Raw genomic sequence first — 20,402 nt, 5'->3', positions numbered from 1 at the left:
TCAGCACCATATAAGCTTGATATACAGCATAATGATTTAACTTACATATATCATGAAATGTTTATTATAAGATGTTTAGTGAACATCCATCATCTCATATAGATATAAAATCCCTATTAAAGAATTAGGAAAAAACTTTTCTTGTGATGAGAACTCTTAGGATTTGCTCTCTTAACAACTTTCATATATAACATAGAACACTGGATTCTGTTGATCCTTATTTTGTGGTTGGCTTTATTTCTTTGATAACTATGTAAGTTTAAAAAGCTAAAGCCCTAAACTGTTCTTAGGAACAATGAACAGTACATATATGTAAATTTTAAAAAATATGTGCAGTATATTGTCTATATTATTTACACACAATATATTGTATATATGCAGTCAAATTGTAACAATTCTACTCAATAAAGCTTAAAAATGAAAAAAGAATAATTATGAGTTAGATGGATTCACCAAAAAAATAAGAGAAGTTATTTATGTTTATCATGTTGTCCATTACAGCCCTAGTACTTATTTATCTTATTACTGAAACTTTGTACCTTTTGACCACCTTCATTCAATTCCTCCTTCCTCCCCGCTCCTCCTCTGGTAACCACAAATCTGATCTCTTTTTCTGTGTTTGCTTATTTTTGAAGTATAACCGATCAGCAGATGGGTCTGACCCAGACTCTTTTCAAATTATTTCTTCTGCCCTGGGTCCTGGAGTGTGTGAGATTTTGTGGGCACCCTTTGAGAGTAGTTTCCCCCAGCCCTCTGGCTTTCCTGCAAGTAAGCCCCAGTGGCCTTCAAAGCCAAACTTTCTGGGGGCTTGCTTCCCAATACAGGACCCCCAGGCTGGGGAGCCCGATGTGGGGCTCAGATTCCTCACTCCTTGGGGACAGCTTCTGCAGTTATGATTATCCTCCATTTGTGGACTGCCCACCTGGGTCTTGACTACCGTGTTTCTGCCCCTCCTACCTGTCTCGTTGTGGTTCCTTCTTTATTTCTTTAGTTGTAGAAGATCTTTTCTGCTAGTCTAAAATAGTGCTAACTCCAGGTGTGGCCCATGGACAAGCATCATCAGCATTACCTAGGAGCTTACTAAAATGCAAACTATTAAGTTCCCTTTCAGACCCAGTGAATCATAATCTCTGGGGCTGGGGCTCAGGAATCTAGTTTAATAAGCCCTTCAGGTGATTCTGATGCATGCTCAGATTTGAGAACTCAGAAACCTCTCTCTTTGAGCTTTATTTACATTACAGAGCTACCGGGAGGATAAAGAGCCAGATGAAAGGAATTTGAGGAAAGTAAAAATAGTGGTTGCAAATGCAAATACCATTTGAACAAGTCTGATATAATCTTAGGGTCATACTTGGGGCCTTAGTAATGTAAAGGCCAATAATTCATTACTGAGATAGAAATCTCCTGGAAATATGGGAAAAGCAATCCATGTCATTTCTGAATTGTCTCCAAATACAATGGAGTCCTAGTCCTATAATACAGCCTTGGTAAATGTGAACCTGCCTCACGGATAGGAAGACAGATTTACTTTTAAGTTCCTTAAATATTTTAAGTTCCTCTATAAAAAACTAGGTGTTTTTTTTTTTTTCTGTAATGGGCTTTTTCAGTGTTTCTGCTAAATGGGTTGAACAGAATTAAATCAACTCATTAGTGCAGTTTGGCTATACAGGATTATTTGTTCTGCTTTATTATGTTTCAGAATGTTGACTTGTGGTTTTGTTGGTCTGTTATTTGAGGCTATCCAGTGAAAACCAACAGACATGTGCCCCTTTGTACACATTAATCTGTAACGATATTCAATATGTAGTCAAGCTATTAAAGCAGGGGAATGGCATGATCATATTTGAGTCTTGTAAAAGTGCTCCATCTGCTGTGTGAAACAACTCCACACAACATCGGCATCATCTAGGAGCAAAGTGTTTTTAATTATTAAACATGAAAATTATTAAATAATTTTAAAACTTTGAAATTATTTTAAAATGAAAGTTATTAAAATTATTTAAAATACAAATTATTGTATGTATGTGTATGTACCAAGGAGGTGTATATTGAAGACCACTCAGGTGTAGAAAGGAACTTGTAAAATTGTTTATATTTTTTTCATTTCTTTAAGATTTCTATTTTAGTGTATACAATAAAATCCTGACAAAATGGAGTTTTAAAAAAAATTCAATGCATTATTATTGAACTTGCAGAGCTAGGCAGCCAGGAATTCCGGCATCTGACTAAACCAAGTCCATCTTCGTCTCATTTCGGTTATGGTGCCACCTGGTGGTCATGGGACAATTCTACACACAGGCTGGCTGGAACTTCAAGGACATTGGTTGGTGTCCTGTTGTGGGCTCATCTGAGACATTTAGGAAACCAAAGTGCCAAGGCCATAGGAACCCACCCTCATCAGACTCTCTGCTTCCAACATCACTCTTCCCACACATTCCACTCCCCCAAATGATAAAAGGAGAGTGAGAGGAAGCAATCAACAGCTGTATTATGTCCAAATTTACATTATAGTAAGTTTTAGGTATATTAGAATACAGTACTAAATATTGTGGTTAATAAATAAATTTGTACATATTATGATGCATATTTGTAAAATGTCAACAATACTGTTGAAGAGCAAATAAAGTTGGAATACTCCACTGTAGAGAACAGACTGGAAGAAAAGCAAGCCCAAAGAAAGGCAAGCTAGAATGTCACTGATATAATTTGGGTAGAATACAGTGATAGTCTGAAATTAGAACAGGGGTAATGGGATTTGGAGGGAAGTGGATGGGTTTGATATTTAGGAGGTAGAATTTAGTCCTAATGTTTAAGAGATATGAAATAAAGTGCTTACAGATTAATTGATCTGATGCCTGTGATTTTCTTCGAAATAATCTGATTAGGTAGAGGGGAAATGGGAGGGGAGGTTATAGATGAAAGGAAGACTGGCCATATGCTAATTGTTGAAGCTGGGTGAGGGGCATAAGGGGGGTTCCTTATTCTAGTCTCTCTACTCTTGTATATATTTGAAAGTTTCCATAATAAAAAGTTAAACCAAAATAAAATACCTGGGAAAAATTCAAGGGAAAACATTCAATAGAAAGACAGATATATGAAATATAAAGCTCAGAGATCCGAGCAGAGCAAAGAATTTGGGAGAGACCAGCATGCTAGTCACCCAAGTATAACAGATGTTAAATTCATTATAATTAATTCTGATCCTATTAGAAGAAAACCTTCACAGATATGTTGAAACCTTACCATTTCATTCCTTCTCTCCCTCTCCAGAGATACAATTCTCCTGGAGTTATGTAAGTCCTTCTCAACCATGTTTTCATACTTTCATTGTATATGTATGTACACATAGCTCACTCACACAAAATCTTATTTTGTGGTTTTAAAATGGCATGTAAGTGATTTAACACTGTTATGTATTCTTCTGCAATTTGCTTTTTTTCCCACTCAACATCGTTTTCAGAATTCATACATCATTTATTTTAACTAACAAATGGTATTACACTGCAGGGTACAACCACCTCTTATTTAATCTTTACCATAATTTTATGAGGTATATACTATTAATCTCATTTTATAGATGAAAAACTGAAGTACAGAGAGGTTAACTTTACTGAGGTCATCTAGTTTCTAGCAGATGGCATGTGAACTTAAACAGGGCCTCAACTCGTAATCCCGTGTTCTTCCCACTATAGCATTCCACTATTTAACAAATATTTACCACACACCAACTATGTGCCAAGCACTGTTTTAGGTCCTGGATATCTAAGCAGTGAATAAAATAGACAAATCCTGCTCTCAAGGATCTTATATTCTAATTGGAGGAGACAGTCAACAAAATAACATGTAATATGTAATTTGGTTCCATGTGCTATGAAGAAAAATAAAGCAGGATGGAGGGGAAAAGAGTGTGCTAGTCTATGTGAGGCTCTCTGGTGACATTTCCACAAACATTTGAAGAGGGGTGATTTAAGAGGAGTGTTTAAGGTCAAGGTTAAGGGCACAGCAAGTGCAAAATCCATGAGGCAGGAGCGATTTGGCTGTCATTCCATCACTGTTTTTTTTTAAGATACTGTATAACGATTATTTTCATGTACTAAGGAACGGATGTAAGCACTTGCGTGGCCTTGCCTAATTAAATACATAATTTTGACATATTAACAGCCTTTTAGGATGACCATTTTTCATATAAACAAACTGGGTTGAGCTAGAAAATGTCTACAGCCCCAAATCCACTGATTTACTTTAAAAATTAAATCATAATTAATAGGTGCTCATGACGGTGACATAAATGTACACAATACTGCTGCTGATTTGATAAGACACAAACACAATTCAATCCTCTTTTTAAATATTAAAGGTTGGAAGCATCCTCAAAGGGAGACTACAAGTTGTTTCAAAAAAAAAAAAAAAATCCCCCCAAACTACTAAAACAGAAAGGGCAAGGAGGAGCCCACCTTTTGCCCCGTATCTGTCAGAAAGGCTGTCAAGAGAGTGGTAGGAAAATGAGGAACCTGGAGTGACGCCGTGGAGAGACCTGGGATCTAGTCTGGGCCTTTAGTTGATGGATTGTCTCAGTTTTCACATTGGTGAAGCCAGGGATTCTGGGCTGGTGCCCACCATGCCCCTTTCCTCCCCAGATCCAGGGGTCTGGCTTCGCTGAGCCTCCCAAGCTGGGAGTGACCGAGCAGGGCAGATAAAACACAAAACTCTCGCGAATCTCGCCCGCCAGGAAGTCCCCGATCAAACCGAACCCTACGTGGGAAACTCGACAGGAGCGCGCCCCGCCCCTTTCCCCGCCCCCTCCGGCCTCCCGGCCTTCCCCGGGTCCTAGGCGGGAAGGAACCAGCGCCTGGAGAGCGGGCCGGCAGCGGCTTCCGGGAGGAGTTTTGGGCCTCGCGAGCCCCCGTCGGGCGCCGCGCCTTCTCACCAGAGGTAGCTGTGGAGACGCCGGGAGCCCGCCTCGGCGTCGTTGGCCAGTGCCGCGCGTCCTCAGCATGGGCGAGCATGGCCTGGAGTTGGCGTCTATGATCCCCGCCCTGCGGGAGCTGGGCAGGTAGGGCCAGGCCCGGCATCTCACGTGCTCTCTCTCCCCGGCTGCGCGCGTTCCGGCTGCGATCCCCTCAACCCCGGCCGCGGCCCTTGTGGAGGTGTCCGCCGCTGACTTGAGCGTTCCTTCCTCAGAGAGGCGGGTGAAAGGCGTCGCCGCTGCAGAAAGGCGCTCCAAGGGGAGGGGTCGTCTGCTCACCACCCCCTTTACCTCAGCGGTGCCTGGGAGCTCGCCCCCTGGCCCCGCCTCAGGGAATTGCGTCTGTGGCGGGAGGGAAGGGTCCCTTCTGATCACTTTCTGGTCACTTTCCTTCACTCATTTTCTTCTTGAAAGCCTCTTTCCTCAGATAGAGTACTTAACCCACAGACTTTCCCTTTTCTATTCTTTGTTATCGCTCGTGGAGGAATTGGTTTTTAGCTTTATGTTTCGACTCAAGTATAAGTCAAACATAAGATTCAAACATAACATTCTGCTCTCAGAAGAAAATCAGTTTCTGATTTTATGCAAGGAAGACCAATTGCTGGAAAAACTTTCTTCGAAGTGAAACCATAGGCCATTCTGGAGAAGGGACCCCTTTCATACTGATCATCCAGTCCCCAATCAGACTAGTCACAAGTCTCAAGGATCTGCCACGACATCCACAAAGTATAAAAGTGCACAGAATGTTGCCAAAACTTGAAAATAACAATGTTCCATTTGCAAGAGCTTTTTTTTTTCTTTTTTCTTTAAATCAAAGAGTAGAATCATGTAAACCAATATCCTGCCAGAAGAAAGGGAAGAGTTGTTAATGGCTGTTCCCCATTCAACATACACACAGCCTTCCCTCAACCAGGCCTAAAGACTAGAAGGCTGGGTTTTTGTTTGTTTGTTTGTTTTCGTAACCCACTGTGAACAGGAAATAAGTGGGCTTGTACTGCTTTTGCAGTTGAACTATCAACTGGAATAGTTGCTTTCCAGTTTCTTAAACTGTTTGGAAACTTAGCACACAGCCAAACTGACAGTAAGCCCATGGGAGGTTTAATTCCTTTTCTTTTTGCAGTGCAATTGTGACCGCCACTTGTTAGCCATCAAAGACATTGGCATTAGTCTTCCTCAGTTATAGAAATGAGAGGAATGAAGGGACCATATTTGTCTTAACTGAGTCATCCTGTTTCTGTGTGTATGATGTCTTTTTCCACTCTGCGTGAATGTTGCTTATTCAACATCTACACCCAGAAATGAAAATTAACATATCCAAAGAAAACTCCTGATTTACTGTCCTTAAACCTGTTCCTTCCCTAGATTATTGTAAATGTACCAACTAAAAGCCTAAGAGTTATCCTTGATTTTTTTCCGCCTTACCCCTTAATAATCCATCAGCAAGTCTTGTCAACCCTACCTTTAAAAAACATTTTTCACTTTCTCCAGTGCTAGCACCGTAATTTCCTGTCTGGACTCTTAAACAGTAACCTCTCAGCTGATTTCTCTTTCCACTTTTATCCACTTATAGTGGATTTCCCACTCAGCAACCAATGTGATTTTTACAACAATAAATCACATTGTAGATGGTATAACATTACTCCTCTGCTCAAAGCCTCCTTTCGATTTCCAGCACGCTTAGAATAAAATCCAGGCCTGTGAGGTCCTCCATAATCTGGCCTCTGCCTGCCTCTGACTTTGTGGCCTTATATCCCTCCCTTGCTTACTCTACTCCAATAATAGTGCCTAATTTTTTTGTGTATACGAAGGTCATTTCTGCCTTTGTTCCTTTGCACTTGTTTCTTCCATCTGAACACTGGCTAGTCCCTTCAGATGTCATCTCTGAGAACTGTGCTGATCTTCCTGTTTAAGATTACTTTGTAATCACAAGATATTTTCAGTTAGTGAATGTTGATATTAAAATATCAAATGGGACAATGGGAGGGAGATGGGGGGCTGGGGAGTAGCAGCACTAGCCACGACAGGAGGTTTGGATGGTGAGAAGCAGCCAGTCATGTGAAACTGGGAGCAGTGTCTGAGCTGGGGTAGGAAACACAGAGGTGTCTAGGTGGGAATGAGCCTTCTTTATAAAAGAATAGGAAGAAGCCTGGAACATAGGGAGCAAAGAGGGGAGTGATATTAATTGAGGATGGAGGGGTAGGCAGGGGCCAGGTCCTTTAGTACTTAATAGGGCAGAATGAGGAGTCAGATTTTATTTTTAAGTGCAATGGGAAGCCATAGGGATGCTTTAAACGGGAAATAACGTAACTGAGTTAGTGTTTTAAAAACATACTTACCCTTCACTCACCCACTTAGAACCCTTCAGTGTCTCATTGCCCTCAGTACAAAATCTAAAGTCTTTAGTGGGTCCTTTTGAGCTTTGACCTTATCTTCTTTTTTCAGTTTTGTTTCCAGTTACTGCCTCCCTCTTCTTTCACCATGTAGAACCTCTTACAGTTTCTAGAGCAGTTTCTGTTCTTGTTCCTGAGCTTTTGCACATATTGTTTCCTCCTTTTGGGATACCCTCCTTCCTTCCCTTATTTTACTTGCCTATCCCCTTTGGGACTCAGCTTTGTATCACCTCCTCCAGGAAGCCTTGACTGATAGGTCCTGCTCATGGCTGAGTATCCCTCTTGTGTTCTGTCTTAACTCTATTAATACTTAGCTCTATCTTGGCTCTACATTAATCCTTTGTTAAAATTTCCCGCTTACCTTTTTGTCCTTTAATCTACAAATTCTTTAAGGGCAGATACATGGTTTCTTGTTTATCCTGGCATTTGATGCTTGCCCTAGAGGAGGTGCAAAGTGTTTGTTAAACATATCCAAACTTCATGTGATGCTTGAATTTCCACTCAAATATTACTGTATACTTTTGGAAAAGTATACCCTCTTAGCTCAGTTCCAAGGTAGAGGTTGCAAAATAAGAAATACTTAACTCTCACGTGAATTTCCTTATTCTGATAGTAAATCTAATGAATGATAATCAGTTCACCTTTTTTAAAAGCTGATTTTTAAAAATTATACAAATAACTCAGGAATGAATAATCTTTTTACAAAGTTAAACTTTATAGGAAACTCTGATCACCTCCCACAATCCCAATTCCTCTCCCCCACATACCTCCTCATTCACATTTTTAAATGACACTTTCCAGATTATCCTTGGTTTTTGACAAAATCTCCTGATTTTGTCTAAAACAATTCATGTTACCTTGTAATTCCAGACTTAAAATTTTTTTGTTACATCTAAATCTGTGATATCCTGTAATGTAATATGGATACTGAGCACTTCACATGTCACTAGTCTCAGTTGAAATATTGAGATGTGCTCTTAATGTAAGATACTGGGTTTCAAAGACTTAGTACCGACCCCCCCCCCAAAAAAAAAGAAATGCAAATAATATTGATTACATGTTCAAATAATATTTTGGATATATTGTTGCTATGAACACTTCCTGTTTCTTTTTACATTCTTAATGTGGCTACTAGAAAAATTAAAATTTAAAATGTTGTTTGCATTATATTTCTGTTGGCCAGTACTGTTTTACATAAGATAAATGGTGCCAAGTTTTTTTCTCTTTCACATGAAAACACAACTACTTAAAAAAAAAAAAACTACTTGTTCTTTGATTCTGTATACGTAGAGTTATATTACTTGTAAATGTTAATTTCAATAACTTACTGGTTTTCTGTCAAACAAGACACAGTTCTAGGTGAAGTATAGGGGATACAAAGAGAAATAAAACACATTTTCCCTCTTGGAGGAGCTTATGGTTTAGTGGTGCTACAGAGAATTCACCTTTATAAGCCTATGGTCTAGTGGTGGAGAATAAGTAGATACTCCACAGGTCCAGAAAGGTTATAATTAAGGAATAAAGAACCACAAGATTTAAGAAGATTCTTAAGAACCCAGCCATTTATTCAACAAAAATTTTTGGACTGTTTACTATGTACCAGGACCATTTCTGTCATGACAGTTATTAGCTGTAAATGCCATAGATCCTGTACGTAATCAGTTAGGATTGGACTTGGTGATTGAATAATCAAGAAAATAATTAATCTCATTTTTTCTTTTAGCATTGTTTAAGATAAGTGGGAAAAATATATGTACATTTTACAGTGCATACAGATGTATTAAGTTGTCATTATATGAAATACATAATTTTATTCTTTATAAATATCCAGCTTACTTACCTACTACATCCTCAGCTGTTTTGTCAGTAGAAATGATAGACTGATCTAATCATTTATACACAGCTTTTCATGAATCCTCTAGACAGAGTTAGTTATTTCCTGCTTTGGGTGTGTATGACACTTCCTTAAAATTATTTGTGTGCATTCTTCCCCTCTCCCCAGCAACTTCCTTGAAGCAGAGGATCTTTTCTTCTTTTATTTGCCTTTTGAGTTCATTATATTATTAGTATCTCTACCCATTTTTTCCTCTTGTATTAATGAATATGTATTAATGATTATCATTAGGATTAATAATAATCCTCCTGTCTGCAGATTATCTCTTTACTTGTACATGGTGCCAGGGAGGAAAGCCAAGTTTCAAGAATCAGTTGTTGAAGTCTCTCTATCTTACAGGAAACAAAACAAAACTAACTAAACCCTCTTGACCTCATATATTCCTTTAGTTACCACTAACCCCAATTCTGCATTTCATGGTCAAATTTTAGAAAGAGAATGCTCTTCTCAATATTCACATTTCATTTGCTTTTCAACTCCTTGCAATCTGGTTTCTGCCTTCACCTCTACATTAAAACTTTGAAATCCAAAGGACATTAAAAAATTACCTCAAAGTGGATCAAAGACCTAAACATAAAAGCTAAAACTATAAAACTTTTAGAAGAGAACTCTTACAGGAAAAGCTTCTTGTGATTTCCTGGATATGACACCAAAAGCATGACAGCATATGAAAAAATAGATCAAATTAAAATTCATTAAAATTAAAACATTTTGTGCATCAAAAGACAGCATCAACAGAGTGTAAAGGCAACCTATGGAAAGAAAGAAAATGTTTGTAAATCATATCTGATAAGGAGTTAATATCCAGAATATAGTAAGAACTGCAGGTCAATAACAGCAACAAAAAACAAGCTGATATAAAAATGGAGAGTGGGCTTTCTCCGAAGAAGAAAGACAGATGGGCAAAACTCACATGAAAAGATGTTCACCATCTCTAATTACTATGGAATTGCGAATTGAAAGATAACACTGCAGACCCATGAGGACGGCTGCTATTAAAAAAATAATAGTAGTAACAAGTGTTAGTGAGGATAAGGAAGTATTGGAGCCTTTGTATATTGTTGATAGAGATGTAAAATGGTACAGGTGTTGTGGAAGCAGTATGGCAGTTTTTCAAAAAATTAAACAGAATTACCGTATGATCCAGTATTTCCACTTCTAGGTATATACCCAACATAACTGAATCCATTTCATAGGGGTGTTATTCGCAGTAGCCAAAAAGTGGAAGCAACCTGAGTGCCTATGTAAGGATGGATGGATAAATAAAATGTATTATATACACACTGTGGAATATTATTTAGCCTTAGGAAGGAAATTCCAACACATGCTACAACATGCATGAACTGTGAAGACACTATGCTAAGTGAAATAAGTCGGTCACAAAAGGACAAATGTTAAGATTCAACTTATATGACATAAGTAGTGAAATTCATTGAGATACAATTATGGTTACCGAAGATTGGGAGGAGGGGGAAATGGGGAGATATTGTTTAATGAGTACAGTTTCAATTTGGGAAAATGAAAAAGTTCCGGAGAGGAATGATGGTGATGGTATAGGATAGTGTGAATGTACTTAATGCTACAGAACTATACACTTAAAAATGGTTAAAATGGTAAATTTTATGTTATGTGTATTTCACCATGATTAAAAAATATCCAAAGGAGTTTTTAACAAACTAATTTTATTTGATCCTGTTGATACCTCCCTCCTTAAAATTCTAACCTCCTTGGATTCTAGAACACATCTCTCATGGTTTTTCTTTCTGTTTCTCTGGCCCTCTTTCCTTTTCTCCTTCATGACTCCTCTAACCTTGACTTAGGGCTCTCTCTTTGGCTTTCTTGTTACTTAATACATTTGCATTCATATCCAAGGCTTCCACTACTACTAGCGCTAATAGTGATACGTATGTAATTTCTATGAGCATCAGTCTCCTCATATGCAAATAGGATTTAATATCCCTATCTTATTTCTTGTGAAATATGAAATAATACATGTGTAGCCTTGTTTGATATGTATTATTTTCTAATGATAACTTAATCAATATCTCTAGGCTACATGTTTCTTGAGGTCTGGAACTGTAACAACAATCTCTTGGACATCCCACTTAGTTGTTCCCTTGAGACTTTAAACTCAGTATTTCTAAAACTGTTCTTTTTTCTCCCCAGACCTGTGCTTCCACCTCTGTTAACTGTTTTTGGTGAATGGCTTCATAATCCAGGCTCAGGAGAGGGCTAGGTTGACTTATCAGTCTCCTCCACTAAACTGTCTTTCTTCTTCCCAGCAGTAGCTTCTCATGTGTTGTGTGGCACATTGTAGGTACTGGATGAATGCTGATGACATGAATGACTGTGTGATTCTTCATTATGTAATGGGACACAAACTGTCTATTATATTCTTATATTTATTCTTTGGTGGTTTACACCAAATCATGGAACTCAAGTTGAATTCATTCAAGATTTTAGGATATTCTTCCTCTGCTTAATTATTGTATCTCCTTTTACTATTATTTTTTCTTGATTGGACCTGAGACTCAATATGTGTATTTTTTCCTAACTTTTTATTCAATTTTTATTGTGGAAAATATCAAACATGAAATAAAAGATACAATGATATGTTGATTTCCCATTTCACCTAATAATTATTAGTTTATGGCTCTCTTCCTCTTATCAGATTACTTTGCAGCAAATTCCAGACATCTTTTTATCTGTAAACATTAGTATTTATCTCTAAAGGATAAAGACCTTTTAAACATACCACAATACCATTATCACACCTAAAGAGATAATTCTTAACAATATCAAATATCTAGTCTGTGTTTGAATTTTCCTCATTGTCATATGTAGTTTGCTATTAGTTTTTTATTTTTTAATCAGAATCCAGTGTAGGATCATGTAATTGGTTTATATGGTTCTATGTCTTCATTATAGGTTTCTCCTCCTCTTTTTTCACTTGGAATTTTCTTGTTGGAAAAAGTATTTTCTATAGATTTTCTAAAAGTCTAAATCAGCACTGTTCAATAGAACTATAATGGAAGCCACATATATATTTGAAATTTTTCTAGTAGCTACATTGCAAAATGGAGAAAGGAAATAGGTGAAATTAATTTTTAATTATATATATTATTTAACTCAGTATATCCAGATATTATTGTTTCAACATGTAATTAATATAAAATTATTAAAGCAATATTATATATTTCTGGTATGAATATTCAGAATCCAATGTGTATTTTTTATTTGTAGCACATTTCATTTTGGACTTACTACATATCAAATTCTCAAAAGCTGCGTGTAATAAGGGCTACCATATTGGACAGTGCAAGCCTAGACTTTGCAGACTGGATGCCTGTGGTGTCATTTAGCATGTTCTTTTTTTCCTTGTAAATCAGTAACATGTATTTAGATTTTCCTTTCGTTTTTAAACAGAAGGATACTGTGAATGTCAACATTAAGACTAAAACATACTTAGTAAGTTCAACTGTAGATAATTTTTTACAAATGAAATTGTTAGTCCCTTTTAAGGGTTAAAAACGTTTTATTTGTATTTTAGTGCCAGTCCAGAGGAATATAACACCATTGTACAGAAGCCAAGACAAATTCTATGTCAGTTCATTGACAGAATACTTACAGATGTAAATGTTGGTAAGAAACAGTTATTTCTTATATAAATTTTATAAATTAAATTGTTTTCTTTTCCATGTATACAGCATTATACTAGATATTTTTCTCTCCATGTAGTTTTAGATATATAGTTAGAATTCACGATGTTACTATTTTCAAGCAAGTTATTTACAGTGTTACTTGTTATATAATACAATTTAAGATTTTAAAGTAATTCTAGTTTCCTCTTTGTTTTCTAGATTTTCTGCTGCTTGCTATGAGTTCTTATTTGATATGTAGTACTATAGATTAAAAAATATTTGGCAAGTTCTAATGATACATTCCCTATTTTAGCTAGGCCTAGTGCCAGTGGTTGAGAAACAGCAAATGCTATCAAAAAAAATTCTAAATAAGAGTTGGTGACTTTGTCTATGGGATGTAATGAGATTTTGTGAGTGGTTGATCACCTATTTCCTGTTTGTGGTGGTCTGAAAGACAGATATTACCAGCTTGTCAAGATGGTGTCATATGTGTCCTGTCTGTTAAAATTACATGGAAGGAGTAATATAGAGTGCTTTAAATTTATAAATTTAATTCCAAATTTGGCACAGATTTTATGACTTATAATAGTCATTTAGCTTTTCTTTTTCAATCAGTAAAATTATGAGTTGTCTAAAAATAACAACAGACTACTGAATACTTGCAAAACATGTTTTCATATGCTATTCCATCTGTTTAGACCGCTTGCCCTTACCCTCCCTGCTTGACCAACTTCTCCTCATCTAGGAATCATCTCCTTCACAGCATGTTCCCAGACACTTGTTTCCACTATTCTGGATTACTGTAGTTAACATATTGTATTATAATTACTAGTTTATTTGTCTGACTCCCATACCTGATTGTGAGTGGTTTTTTTTGTCCTCAGATTTAATATAGTACCAGGCATATTGTAAGCCTATAGCATATGTTTGGTGAATGAATGAGTAATAGATGAATATACATGATTACTAAACATTTAAAAGTAGAAACATAGGATTATAGTGCTAGTTTCTTAACAAAAGGACTGCCATTTAATTTGTCATGACTTTTTTAAATGAATTTTTTCTTGTTTTAGTTGCTCTAGAACTTGTAAAGAAAACTGACTCTCAGCCAACCTCTGTGATGTTGCTTGATTTCATTCAGCATATCATGAAGTCCTCCCCACTTATGTTTGTAAATGTGAATGGAAGCCATGGGCAAAATGAGGCTAAAGGCAGTTGTATTGGTACGTCCTGCTATTTGTGCATTCCTTTGCTATCTCTTTTATGAAATCTATCTTCTTCTGCTCTTCTGAAATGTAACACACTTTGTTACACATATTTTAGTCAAATTTGCTATAAATTGAGAGAGCAAAATGGTAATGGTTAGTTTTATTTCATGCATCCTTGTTGTTTTACTTTGTTACGAACTAGATACCCAGAATGGAGCAGAGGTAATTGAATATGTTTATTTGCCATTGAACACTTCAGCAGTTTTCTTTTTTCTGTTTGTGGTAATCTTCTTCTAGATCAGGCATTAGCAGACTTATCACCCACAGGCTGGCTGCATGTTTTTGTGAACAAAATTTCGTTGTAACAGTCATTAAGCCACTAAGAACACTTAATTGTCTGCAACTACTTCACAGGCAACATTGAGTTGTTGACATGAAGACCGGCTGACCCTCAAGCCTAAAATATTTCCTATCTAGCCCTGTAAGAACAAGTTTGCTGGCTCCTGTTCTGGATGTTGAAGCATTTTTCTAGGCTTTATTCTTACAGTTCCCACTACTATAGTCCCTTTATTGGCTTCCTCATAGAAATGTAAAACAAACATCTTTTTTTTCTGTACAGTGCGTAGAGTATTTTAAAAAATTTTTGCTTGAATTTGAAGACTTAACTTTGATAGCATGTCCTCCAAAAAGTCTTTTCTGACCACCACTGCCTGCCTACCCTAGGACTGGCTTAGTTGCTTTTTCTTTATGCTCAGTACAGAGTATTCAACACTGCTTCTGTCATGGTGGTTATTAAACTGTATTATAAATACCTGTTTGTCTATATCCTTTGCTACACTGGTTTTTAAACAACAGGTCATAACCTATTTAGTGGGTTATGAAGATGAAATATAACAGACTAGAAAATATGTTATGTTGCGTGTAATAAAAGTACTATTTCATGAAACTTGTTTCACGTATATAAATGAAACAAATATGCATATGTATATACTGTCATGAAATAAAATATATCTCTTAGTTATAGTTAAAAAGTTTGAGAAACCCCTTATAGTATTCATGAGGACAGGCCTCTGATTTGTTCTTATGCACCTGGGACAGAATCACTACTCAATATTTGTTGAAGGAGTGAAAGTAAGTACTGTTTATTGAGCATTTGTTTAACTTTAGGTACATGCTGAGAATTTCATGTATATTATCTTAGTCGATCTTTAGGGTAACATGTAAAGTAGGTGTCATTATTTCCCTTTCATAAATGAAATTACAGAGGTTTAGAGAAATGCAAAGTTCACACAACTGATAAATGGAAAGCTAGGAATTTGTCTGACTCCAAAATTGGTATTTTAAATTATTATGATATGTTTCCATTGTGTAGGGAATGTTTTAGACTATTTTGTTAGTGAAGTTTATACTTTAAAAATAAATCATCAAGCATTTAGCAAATTAATTAGCACCTCTGATGTACTTATTTAATATCTTTTGTTTATTTCAAAGAATTCAGTAATTGGATTGTAACAAGACTTCTGCGGATTGCAGCAACTCCATCGTGTCATATGTTACATGAGAAAATCTGTGAAGTCATCTGCTCATTATTATTTCTTTTTAAAAGCAAGAGTCCTGCTATTTTTGGTGTACTGACAAAGGAATTATTACATCTTTTTGAAGACCTGATTTACCTCCACGAAAGAGATGCAGAGGGACACTCTGTGGAATGGCCAGTGGTAGTTAGCCGATTTTTAAGTCAGTTAGATGAACATGTTGGATATTTACAACCAGCTCCTTTGCAGTTCATGAACATGCAAAATTTAGAGCTTATTGAAGTCACTTTATTAACGGTTCTTATTCGTATTATTGCAGTTGTCTTTTTTAGAAGGCAAGAACTCTCACTTTGGCGGATAGGTTGTGGTCTGCTAGAGTATGGTAGTCCAAAAGTTAAATCTTTAGCAATTAGCCTTTTAACTGAACTCTTTGAGCTTGGAGGACTACCAGCACAACCAGCCAGCACTTTTTTCAGCTCATTTTTGGGATTATTAAAACACCTTGGAGAAATGGATGCTGACCAGTTGAAACTCTATGAAGAGCCACTGTCAAAGCTGATAAAGACACTGTTCCCTTCTGAAGCAGAAGCTTATAGAAATATTGAGCCTGTCTATTTAAGTATGCTGCTAGAAAAACTCTGTGTCATGTTTGAAGATGGTGTGCTTATGCAGCTTAAGTCTGATTTGCTAAAAGCAGCTTTGTGCCACTTACTGCAGTATTTCCTTAAATACGTGCCAGCTGGATATGAATCTGCTTTACAAGTCAGGAAGGTTTATGTGAGAAATATTTGTAGAGCTCTTGTGGATGTGCTTGGAGTTCAGATCAATGCAGAAGTAAGTCATTTTTAAGGTTACTTGTTAAGCATGTTATTTTGTTCTTAATTTAAGTGTATCCATATATTACAAGAGTAATAATGAGAAAATAGAATATCTTTAATAATAATGTACATTCAGAATAGGATGATTTTCATGATCTACTTTGGCTTCCTATTATGAGTTTTTAATTTTATTTCAGAAAAATTTATTCACTGCATTGGTAATGAACTGCCATTGGAGTAGAATGTTTTAAAATAGAGTTTGTACAATGTAAGCATGTTTGTTGCATTATTAATTAAAAGGGGGAAAGTTATCAACTTAATTGCAAAAACTTTGAGCACTCACATAGATTTTTCTTTGACAGGTTATAATCAATCCCTTTTAGAAAACCTATGAGTATACAGTACTAGTCATGCCAAATTATACCTTTTTTTCTATTTGGACTGTGGGACACAGGCAGTAGAATGAAATAAATAATGCAATAAATCGATTAAATATTTTAGTTGATTTTATCTGCTAAGTCTTGCTAGATTTGTAGTATAAAAGAAGTTAGAAATTCTCTTGTAGAATTTTTCGTTGTGGCATTTTGGTCAAGGGAAAAACAAGTTATAGAGAGAAAGATTTGTCTTCAACCTCATGGTTCTAGATAGAGAACTCTATATGTATTTATATATAGACCATGAAATAATATAGATTAACTTAGGTCTTTGTTTTGCTTGATAAGACTCTGAAAATAGTTGCCCTTACTAAAAATTTTATAACTAATACTTAATGCATTTTTGCTATCTATGAATAATATATACTTATTTTCTAAGAAATAGTTTTTGAAATTATTTTTGCTTTCTCAGTATTTGTTGGGCCCACTTTATGCAGCCTTAAAGATGGAAAGTATGGAAATCATTGAGGAGGTTCAGTGCCAAATTCAACAGGAAGATCTCAGCAGTGATAGTGATGGACTGTCACCCAAAAGACGTCGACTCAGCTCGTCTCTAAAGTCTTCCAAAAAGGCACCAAAACAGACTGAGGAGTATGACCATTCAGTTTGTATTTAGCCATTTGATAAAACTTTATTCACTTAAGCATCATCTTTAGTTAAGTGCTTTGACTTAAATACACAAAGAACATTTGTTCTTTCTAAAGGTAGTCAAAGGGATGCTTAAAATACTTTAATAGTTCTTGTAGTCTATTCTATTATACAAGATTTCATGGCTAAGTATGGTTACTTAAAAGACTTTGTAAGTCTTTACTTGCCTGGCTAATATAACTTTTTAATACATGAAAAATCTCCAAGACTATACATCTATTAGCAATTTAAGAAATGTTAACAAATAAACTATTTTTTTGTAATGTAGCCAGAGAATTCCTATATTTCAGCCAACTGTGAAAGTTGTTTTAAATTTCAGTAGTTGACATCACATGCTGTCTTTTGTTTTAAAGATTTTTCATATTTTAATCAAATTTATATTGAATATGAACATCTTTGTGCTGTGGCTATAATTAATTTCAGAACTAAACATGTGGATATGAACAACAAGAGCATACTATGGAGTGCACTGAAACAGAAACTTGAGTCCCTTCAGATTTTCCTTGAATTGAATAGTCTGAAGAATCCTGTTATTGAGACTTTAGAAGGAATCGCTGTCATCCTACAGCTGACTGCTCTGTGTACTGTTCATTGCTCTCATCAAAACATGGACTGGTAAAATAACTTACATTTTCTGGATGTGGTCTGAGTAATAAATTTGAGTTTTCTGTTTTAGGAGACTTCTTTATTCACTTTATTTTTGTGACCTTAGAACACACTTTTCAGTGAAATTGAAATTTTTTATTGAGTACCTGCTAAATGCTAAATACTGTGTTAAGTACTATACATATCTTGTTTAATCTTTACAACAGTTCTTTGAAGTAAATGCTGGTATGTCCACTTTACGAATTAGAAATTGAAGCTCTTATTTGTCTGAAGCCTAAACTAACTTTCCCTGGCATACATGAATAGAAAGCAGCAGAACACATTTTTATACAACTCAAAAGCAAGTGCTTTTCTAGCCAAACTATAGTCAAAAGAACTTTGCCCTTCAATAATAAGAGTAGGAATTTAGGACTAGTTAGAAGTATATTTTCGGTTTAGTATTCTTTTTTTTTTTAGTTTAGTATTCTTAATATAAGTTAATTACTCTATCAAAAGAAAGAAGTAAAATATGAACCCTCTCTGAAGATTTAGTCTTATTTTTATTGTCACGTTATAGCCCAACACTCTGTTACTTTTTTACATGATCATCTATTCGATATTTCCTGACTCACTCTTAATTAGCTAATACAAAGAAACTGTATTCGTCCATACTGCATTAAACTTGGAATTTGAGATAACTTGAAGGAATAGCTAATTAGGCTGAAGTCTGCCTTTGTCCTATTATTGAGAAAGGGTTTACGGGGGCATATCTTCTATTATTTTAAAGCCTGGTGTTGTCATATTTAAATATCCTAGATTAATTTTAATTACCAAATCCTAAGAGTAATTTAGACTAACAAAGAGATTAAACCTAAAGTAGTAATGATGTATTAATTGATATGCATGTACATTTACTTTGAATTGATTTTAAATTATAGGTTAGTTTTATACTCACAATTTCTTTAGGCTTACTATAATATTAGTTTTGCGTATAACAAAATTCATTTTTAATTCTGTGTCTTAAAAAATGTATTAACTGCAGCCATAATTTCAAGGACTGTCAACAGAAATGTAAGAAGAAACCTTCAGTAGTAATAACTTGGATGTCTTTGGATTTTTACACAAAAGTGATTAAGAGCTGTAGGACTTTGTTAGAATCTATTCAAAAACTTGACCTGGAGGCAGTTATTGACAAAGTGGTGAAAATATATGATGCTTTGATTTATATTCAAGGTGAGTACAAGTAAGCAATAGATCAAAATAACCTTTGAAGGTAATCAGTATAGAAACAGTTTTTCTCTTTTGCCAAAGGCATAAATGCACAAATGTTTGGAATACCCTAAATTTTTTTGTTTCAGTTCTGTTGAGCTCATCAGTAACTTATAAGTTCCAAATTTATTTGTATCATATTTTGATTGATTATTACATTTTAGTCAGTAGACATTATAACTTTAAAATTTTTGGTTTGAGAATCTGAAGAATGCTATGATCCTTCTAAAAATGTATAAATGTGTATTTTTATAAAGTTATATTTAATCCTTTTACTCATATTCATAGACCTCAGAACATCATCTCTGTGTTAACCTCTGTTTATTCAGTGTTTGCTACAATTCCACTTGATGTGTAGAACATCTTTTTTTTTGAAAGAAGACATAGGTAAATATGATTAAGGAAAAGGTATAATTAAGCACCTGTTCTGTGTTTCTGTAGTAAACACTTCATTTGAAGATCATATCCTGGAAGATTTATGTGGAATGCTCTCACTTCCATGGATTTATTCCCATTCTGATGATGACTCTTTAAAGTTCACCACATTTGCCACCAATCTTTTAACATTAAGCCAGAAGATTTCAGATAGCTACTGTAAGTCATTACAAAATTCTATATGTATGGTTTGTTTTGTTTTAACTTGTCTCTATATATGACTTCTAACACTTAATCATTTCTATTTTTTCATTAATTACAAGAGAAGGTACATTTTTTAATAATTCAAAAAGTAGTTAGACATGTGAAAAGTAATACATTGTAAGATTTGTACATCCTCAACTCTGTTCTGTCACATTGTTCTCAAAGATTTCATTCTAGTTCACATTCCTATTAGCAGAATATGTGAGTTCCTATAGTTTCACATTCTCACTGGCACTTGGCATTGTCAGACTTTAAAATTTTTGCTATCTTAAGAAAAAAGAATGCCAAAGACATAATTATCTAAAAACAATTTTTTTTGGTATCTAATGGGTGTGATTTTTCTAGTTGGATTTCCCAGATTATTTAGTAAGATTG

The 20,402-nt window shown here is 35.4% G+C and overlaps 1 protein-coding gene across 1 annotated transcript in view; it reads left to right on the top strand.

Annotated features, from left to right (window-relative positions):
- Positions 1-4,879: 4,879 nt before the first annotated feature.
- ATR (ATR serine/threonine kinase) overlaps positions 4,880-20,402 on the top strand; it is an 84,265-nt gene continuing 68,742 nt past the window's right edge. Inside the window, exons 1-8 of the mRNA XM_010976818.3 lie at positions 4,880-5,053; positions 12,801-12,892; positions 13,965-14,114; positions 15,591-16,468; positions 17,299-17,477; positions 17,958-18,149; positions 19,162-19,352; positions 19,830-19,982. Of these exons, the coding sequence (XP_010975120.3) occupies positions 4,995-5,053; positions 12,801-12,892; positions 13,965-14,114; positions 15,591-16,468; positions 17,299-17,477; positions 17,958-18,149; positions 19,162-19,352; positions 19,830-19,982 (1,894 nt within the window). The 5' untranslated portion in view covers positions 4,880-4,994. The remainder of the gene's footprint in view (positions 5,054-12,800; positions 12,893-13,964; positions 14,115-15,590; positions 16,469-17,298; positions 17,478-17,957; positions 18,150-19,161; positions 19,353-19,829; positions 19,983-20,402) is intronic.

This window comes from Camelus dromedarius, chromosome 2 (genome assembly GCF_036321535.1).
Source record: "Camelus dromedarius isolate mCamDro1 chromosome 2, mCamDro1.pat, whole genome shotgun sequence".
Lineage (NCBI taxonomy): Eukaryota > Metazoa > Chordata > Mammalia > Artiodactyla > Camelidae > Camelus > Camelus dromedarius.
This window is presented reverse-complemented; position numbering and strand designations above follow the sequence as displayed.